This window comes from Fukomys damarensis, unplaced genomic scaffold (genome assembly GCF_012274545.1).
Source record: "Fukomys damarensis isolate Sample0158 unplaced genomic scaffold, DMR_v1.0_HiC HiC_scaffold_35, whole genome shotgun sequence".
NCBI lineage: Eukaryota > Metazoa > Chordata > Mammalia > Rodentia > Bathyergidae > Fukomys > Fukomys damarensis.
This window is the reverse complement of record NW_022900947.1, coordinates 28,269,589-28,277,900: the sequence shown is the minus strand read 5'-3', so window position 1 is coordinate 28,277,900 and position 8,312 is coordinate 28,269,589. Positions and strand designations below refer to the sequence as shown.

The following is an 8,312-nucleotide window of genomic DNA, read 5'->3' as shown; positions in this document are numbered from 1 at the left end:
CGCAAGCACTTTTAATAAAGCCTTGGCCGATACAGATTCATTTCCCACCACAGCAAAAGTATACTAGACTAGTGATTATTTTATCTGTATATGGGAGAATGCCACAAAAGCCAAAAACAAGACCTTATGATACACTTCCAGTGTATGTGTGGAGAAAGAAACAATACACTGACAGAAAAGGTCTTGGATTCTAGATCTCACCACTGCTTCTAATTAAACAATTTAGGGACTTGTAGTAGGAAGAGAGTATGGGCTTTGGAATTAGATTCTGAGGTGAGAATCTTGGCTGTATTGTTACTAGTTGTCACTTCTGTCAAATTACAGAAACCACTTAAGTCTCAGCAATTTTACTGGCAGAGCTGGAAAAAATAACTGCCTCAAATGGCTGGTACCCAATATAAAATGTAAGCGCTCAGCACAATACCTAGCATATCTTAGGAGTGCAGGAAATATTGTTTTGCTTCATTTCTTTGGGTCTTTGTGTTTACCTGTGTAAAATCAAGAGTTTAGGCTATATCATTATTAGATGCTCTAAATGCTGTTAATCCTTTTTCCTTGAAGGCATGAATATAGGAAGTTTCTGGAAATACTTTGAAATCTGTTACATTTTAATGAGTATATTTTTTTCTTCTTCAAATCTTAGATTCAGTTTCTTTTTTGGGAGCAGATAAAGATTTTACTCTAAAATTCAGCGAATTTATTACATGGTGAAATAACATGGACAACACATTTTACAATGTTTAAACACAGACATAATAATGGATTAAACCCTTTATTATTTGACTCTTCAAATCAAATCTTAATATTTTTAATATTTAGACTATCACCAGTATTTTAAGGGGAAAATTGTCCAATATCACATAAATATTCTGCATGTACAGAAACCTTTCGTTCTAATTTATAACTTAAATTGTAGTTTCATAATTTCCCATGTTAAACCCTTTATTATTTGACTCTTCAAATCAAATCTTAATATTTTTTATATTTAGACTATCATCAGTATTTTAAGGGGAAAATGTCCAATATCATATCAATATTCTGCATGTACAGAAGCCTTTCATTCTAATTTATAACTTCAGGTGTAGTTTCATAATTTCCCATGTTATATAAACCTCCTATGTAGTTTACAAAAAACTCTTCAATATATTATCACATTTGATTTCCACAACCAACCTTTGACTCAAAATTTACTCTTAGTTTACTGTTATTATCTCCTCATATCCTTATCTCATATCCTTATGGATATGATAAAGCACAGTGATGTTAGTGACTTACCCTGTCAGGATAAGGGCTCTGACCCAGGTTTTAAAATAACAATTCTGGGCTTCCCCACTGGGTTTCTTCCCTCCACACATTATACAAATGTTGTTCTCCTTAATAGGAAGTACATTTTACTCCTCATAAATTAATCCTCTGAGCGAACACTTTGTCCTCTTTGTGACCAAAAATGTGTGAAAATGTCTCTCCAGGATTGGTAACACAGCCTGCAGGCCAACAGACTTTAGGCCATATGTAAAATGTTAATTTTTAGGAATAAAGTTGAAAGATGTCAAGCACTTAATGTAATACTTAAGTTTAAGTTCCTTCTGGGTTTCATTCCTTAGATATTCAAAATAAAAGGTTTGTCTGGTCCTGAATTTATTTATGTAGCACATAAAGGTTAGTATCTGTGAAGATATAAAAGTATTTTTGTTCAATAACGATGGATTTTCTTGCCAAAGATTTTTGCATCACAGAAAGTAATATGCCAAGCTTTGGCTCCTACAGAGTTCACTGTAGTTTCTGGAAATGTCAAAAGGGAGCATTGGGCAAGGAAGTTGGACACACACACACACACACACACACACGTGCGCATTGTTACCATAGTTACAATAGGAAAGGCCAAGACAGATGTACTTCCTATAAGCAGTGAGACAAGCCTTTTGATTTAGGGTCACTGCAGTGAATAATATTAGTTGTATCTGCAGGGTTTCCTCGTGGCTGCCCTGAGTTTAAACATGTAAAGACGAGCAAAAGGAGGGATAAATGATTTGTTTGTGCTCAGTAAAGTTGTTGCTGATGTTCCATCAGTTAATCTTTTCTCCAAGAATCTCCAAAAACTTGTAGACTTTAAATTATTCATTATCCCACCAGAAAATTATTGGAATTAACAGCTAAGACAAATTTTAGTTTAGAAATGACATTCTAGAGGGCTGTAAAAGGGGGAGAGTGTCTTTTGTGGTCCTGAACTACTCAAAGTAGATTGAGATGGGACCATAATAATCATGGTAATGGAGATGCCCCAGAACCTACTCAATAGTAGTTTATGCTTTCCAGACCTGGCCTTTGCAGTGTGATGGAATCTGACCTTACCTGTCTTCTAATGTTGGGATATCTCCTACAGTAATCTGGTTTGCATTTATTACTCTGAAGATAGCTTTGTTGATGATGCATTTGCTACAAGTTTAGCTGGGGAATTTAATCTTTAAATCATTTTAATATTTGATAAGAAGCAAAACTAACTCTCACTGTGGGTTACTGTATGTGACACACTACAAATATGCCTCATAATTTCTTTTGGTCTTCAGAATGACTCCATAAGGCTGATAACAATTATCACCTCATCTCTATTTTTTCAGATAAGAAAACCAAGGCTTAGAAAAGTGAAGGGACTCTGCCAGGGCCACATAACTATGAGGGATATGTGACCCCAAAACCTGAAAGAAAGATATTCTTGTCAATCCCTTCACTCACATCTAAAATCTGCTTCCTTGTAATTTCCATCCGTTGGTCCTAGTTCTAACCTGAAGATATAAAAATCTTAACTCTTCATTCACTATTAGCTCTTTGAATTTTTGTTTTCAGAGCACAGAACATTTCTGTTAGATGTTCATTCTCTAACCCACTAACCCAGGTGTGTTTCTCCTGTGTGTCATTACAAAGCTCTCTAAAGTTCTGCCTACTCTGCCCCACTGTGCACCCAGCAACCTAAGTAGTCTTTAAAATACATACCTGGTCATTTCAGACCTCTGCTCAACACACTACTGTGGCTTCCCCTATCACTCAGAGCAAAAGTGCAATCTTTATGGTCAACTTTAAGATTATACAACTGTATTAATGAAATAATCTTTCTAAAAATCCATGTTTCCCAATTATGTAGAGTTATAATAATAAGGGATTCTTTCTCTTAAAAAAAAGATTCTAGAGCCCTGTGATGTGCTCCCCCACACCTGTACCTCTGCTCACCAGTTCAAGCTGTCTGCTTGCTGTTCCCTCATCCTGCCAAGCAACTCCCTGCCCTTTTCTCCTGGAAGTCTCTGGCCTGCTATGCCTGTCTGATTCTTTTCCACCTGCCTCTGCATCTCCCCTTCAAAGTCACCTTTTTCGTAAGGCTCTTCCTAATTCCTGTAATGGAAAAAGCAGCTGTCTTCCCTCATTGATATTCTCTTTCCTTTGTTGATTTTCCTCCATAGTACTTATTACTATCTGACTTATTTTTTATTTCCTCCTTTGTTATTTGTTGCTGCCTGCCCTCTTCCTGGTCAGTGAACAAAGAATGTAAGCTCCAGGGATTTAGTTCAGAGGCACCATGCCTGCCTGGCAAGCATGAGCAAAGTCCTCAGTTTGATCCCTGAAGCCAAAAAAAAAAAAAAAAAAAAAAAAAGAATGTGTGAGGACAGAAATTTGGTCTTTTACAGTCAGTTTTAAGGATGAATAAAAAACTGGTCCACAAAATGAAAATTTTACATGATTCACCTACCTACCGTACCCTGAGCAGCCCCTGGGATACACAGAGCCTGCATGCGCTTTAGCTTCTTTATAAGAACTTCACCATCAGCTGGTCGGTTTTCTGATATCATCTATGACTGTAGGACTTCCTAACCCTATGTGGAGCTATGTACATACAGATATGAAAATCGATATTCAATATCTTTTTCTCAATTTACCTGATCTAGTTTTAAATATGCAACACAACATTTTATTCATATTAATGACTAGTAATCACTCAGCCACAAAGCATCCTCTGCTGCAAGGAGAAATGTCTCAGTGGATTAGAAGGACTTGTTTGGATTCAAGGTAAGGCTTGCTTTCTATTTTAGTATATGTGCTGCTGAAGTAAGCACAGAGTGAGCTTGCTTGCTTTCTTAAGCTAAGTTAAGGCAATGATTTTACACAATCAAATGACCCACTTACCCTACTATCACTGTGCTTACACAGTGAGTATTTTTTAGAAAAGAATACTGAACTAATAATAATGTTGTACTTGAAACATCTTTGTTGACTTATAGCCTATAATGAGCTTCTAGCTGAAACTAACTTCAGAAACAAACTCTTTCACAGGGCACCATTTCCTACTGGCAGATTCATTATAGTGTATTTGGTTTGCTTTGACAGTGTTTCAGCCACTGTGCTAAAAAAGATGCCAGAAATTCTTATGTTGAGAGCCAGACACATGATGATGGAATACACTGTACAACAAGATGAGGAAAACTAGGTTAATTACTACAGGACTGAAACTGTAATCCTTCTTGCTGATCACAAGGTGTAGAAATTGTCAAACCCAAGTCATCTCTTCGATTAACATTTCAAATTATTCACTGTTAATTTGAAGCACTTCTTGTGAAAAGCTGGAGAAGGTTTTGTTCTCACATATTGAGGGCACAGACACAGTTAAAATATTCTTTTTAAATAGATGTAAAAAGTCTTTTCTGCTCACTTTAAAAGTTCCCTAAAAATCACAAATCAGCAAGAGTTCTCACATTCATCTACAATTTAATATAAAGCATTAGTTTTTTATACCCACAACAAAACATGGACCTGCAGAAGTTTTCAAGCAATCTTCCAGCAGCTTCATACGTGTCTTCTGGAGATTGGGGTTGTCCCATTCCTCTTGATGAACTCCCCAGTATAGATCGATGACCTGGGAACAAATGGACAAGATGTCATTAATTCTCCTTCAGGAAAATTAAATTTACCCATGGGCTTGATTCTTATTTGCAATGTCAAGTTAATGTGACTTTTTAACTTTTCTCTCCAGCATCCTTTCTCTTGGAGAGGGAAAATGAGTTTTAAGATCCATATGAAGACAAATTTTTTGTTATTCCATGAGCTGGGAATGAATACTATGATTTTTTTTATCTTGTTTTGGATTATGCTGTTCACATTGGTCCAGAGAAAAGGAAATACTAGATGTTGAAGGCTCTGGAGTGCAGGCTTTCACTATATTAAAATGGTAATAGTATGTTAAGAAAAAGAATATACCTGGGATTAGCTTACCACATTATTTGTGACAAGTAAATCACAGTGTAAAATATTACTTTGTGTCCTATTATGAAAAAGGAAAATAACAACTGGCTTTAACAAATACCGAATAGTTTCTTTAGTGTGAAAAACTATAATGGTACATAAAATCCTAATGATATAATTGACATTGTGAAATAGGAAGAAAAGGGCTAAAGGTGTAGGGGAAGTGGGAAGGGTGGGGGGAAGGTAATAAGGGAAAAGAAAAAAAATGAGAAAAAACATTTACTGCTTTGAAGTTAAACATCTGCAGATCTTGAAAAACAAACAAAAAATCCCTGTTAACATCATGCTTTATCTCAAGGGACAGATATTTTAGTTATATCTATTTTATCTATAAGCAGTGTGGCTTTCATCAATATATATTTAAAAATACATGTATTGGAAAACAATGAAAGGTATGCCTTCTGGGAAATGGAGATAATAGGATCCTTTGTCTACCGACTTCAAAGACTCCTAGGGAAGCCTACACATCTATAAAAACTTTTACAAGCATGCTCTTTGAAAAGTGCTTAATTGCAGCTTTGAAGGTTTCTTCTCTTTCCATTTTTCTCACAGGCAGGGACATGCAGCCCCCCCGCCATTTACTGTTTACATGCCAAGCCAAATGCCAAATATGGTAGAGCTTCCTGTCTCTTCTGCCACTTCCTATGTGGCACAAATGGAGAGCTGGAGCCAGGCCAGGTTTTTTCTCCCTAACTTGTCAATGTCCATGGAGAAGGCCATATCATGTGGTGCTTTGTCTGGGAGAAGGAAGCGGCTGAGGCCAGTTGAGTGTTACAGAGGCCCAGGCTTGCTCAGAGGTGGCCATTGGAATCAAACCCAGTCCTCATCTGCAGGTCCTCTGTTGGCTGGGTGGAGGCCAGGGTACCACATGGGCTCAGGGGTTCAGATTCTTCTGGGGCTTCCCCCACGGATCACATTCCACTTCTGTATGATTTAGAAATTGCTGCTTTTGAGGCAATTTTATTTCTAGCTACCAGAAGTGTTACAAACATATTCAAAAATCTTTATTAAAAAGACATTTTTGGCCATCTGCCAATAAAATGTCAAAATAAACCAAAGCTGACTGTCACATGAGTCGTTGTGCAGTGTACAGTCTAAACATCCTACACAAAGCCTTGTCTCTAGCTTTCTGATAGAAAGTTTGGATGTTATGTCAGGCTCTGTAAAATGACATTTTAATGACAGATCACAATATGATGGTCCGATACAATGTTATCACCTAGGAACACCACAGCCATGTTAGTCTAATTATATTCTGTGATGATCAAACAATGACATATTCACCAAACAACATAGTTTTCAAAGCATATCTTGTTAAGCAGTATACTACTGTTGATGAATACCTTATTTTAAAAACTGAAGAAAAAACAAATGGCAAACATGAAGATTAACAACAAAAATACATAAATAGGTACTTGCTCTCCTCAGCTTCATTTAAAACAAACTCAAAATTATAAAAAGGGGTGCTAACAGTGAACTATTGTATTTGTAACATACATATGTAACATATAACAGCACAAAAAGGGAGAGAAGGGGATATAACTACATATATAAAAGTAACCTTTGGTAGATAACTGGAATTATGTTAATATAAATCATAAGCAGGTTTGGATAAATTAAAATGTATATACTCATTGAATGTATATAGCAGTTTTGGTAGTATGGCCATTTTCACTATGTTGATTCTTCCTACCCAGGAGCAGGGATATCTTTCCATTTTTTTATATCCTCTTCAATTTCTTTTTTCAGAGTGCTGCAGTTTTCAGTGTAGAGATCTTTTGCTTCTTTTGTTAGATTGATTCCTAGATACTTCATTTCTTTTTTGGATGCTATTGCAAAAGGAATTTTTTCCCTTATTTCTCTCTCTGTGTGTCTGTTATTTGTGTATAAGAAGGCTATTGATTTTTGGGTATTCACCTTGTATCCAGATACTCTACTGAATCTGTCAATTAAGTCTAGAAGGTTTTTGGTGGAGTTTTTTGGATCTTCAATGTAGAATATCATATCATCAGCAAATAATGACAGTTTAACTTCTTCCTTTCCTATCTTTATTGCTTTAATTTCTTTCTCTTGTCTAATTGCTGTGGCTAATGTTTCCAGAACTATATTGAAGAGAAGTGGTGATAATGGGCATCCTTGTCTTGTTCCCGATTTTAACATGAAGGTTTTCGGTTTTTGGCCATTCAATATGATGTTGGCTGATGGTTTTTCATAGGTAGCCTTTACTAAATTGAGGTATAGACCATCTATTCCAATTTTTTGCAGGGTTTTTATCATGAATGGGTGTTGAATTTTATCAAATGCTTTTTGTGCATCTATTGAGAGGATCATATGGTTTTTGTCCTTGACTTTGTTAATATAATGTATTACATTTATTGACTTTCGTATGTTGAACCACCCTTGCATCTCTGGAATAAATCCGACTTGGTCATGATGGATGATCTTCTTAATAATCCTCTGTATTCTGTTTGCTAGTATCTTATTAAGGATTTTTGCATCTATATTCATTAAGGAGATTGGTCTGTAGTTCTCCTTTTTAGTTGCATCTTTCCCTGGTTTGGGAATCAGAGTGATACTTGCTTCCAGGAATGAATTTGGAAGTATAGCTTCCCTTTCCATTTCATTGAAAAGTTTGAAGAGTAATGGTAGTAGTTCTTCTCTAAATGTCTTGTAAAATTCAGCAGTGAATCCATCAGGGCCTGGGCTTTTCTTTGTTGGTAAGTTTTTAATTACATTTTCAATTTCACTGATTTTGATTGGGGTGTTTAAAATGTTTTTATCTTCTTCGTTCAACTTTGGTAATTCATAAGTATCTAGAAATCTGCCCATTTCTTCTGTGTTTTCCATTTTATTAGAGTACAGGTTCTCAAAGTAGGTGTTCATGATCCTCTGCATTTCTATGCAATGCCAATTGAAATTCCAACACTATATTTCACAGAACTAGGAAAAAACATCCAAAAATTCATTTGGAACCATAAGAGATCTAGAATAGCAAAAGCCATTTTAGGCAACAGAAAACCAGCTCT

At 35.9% G+C, this 8,312-nt stretch overlaps 1 protein-coding gene across 1 annotated transcript in view; it reads right to left on the bottom strand.

Annotated features, from left to right (window-relative positions):
- The window catches only part of Nwd2 (NACHT and WD repeat domain containing 2), a 175,101-nt gene that overhangs the window by 81,186 nt on the left and 85,603 nt on the right, over window positions 1-8,312 (bottom strand). Inside the window, exon 6 of the mRNA XM_010613704.3 lies at window positions 4,784-4,900. Within this exon, the coding sequence (XP_010612006.2) occupies window positions 4,784-4,900 (117 nt within the window). The remainder of the gene's footprint in view (window positions 1-4,783; window positions 4,901-8,312) is intronic.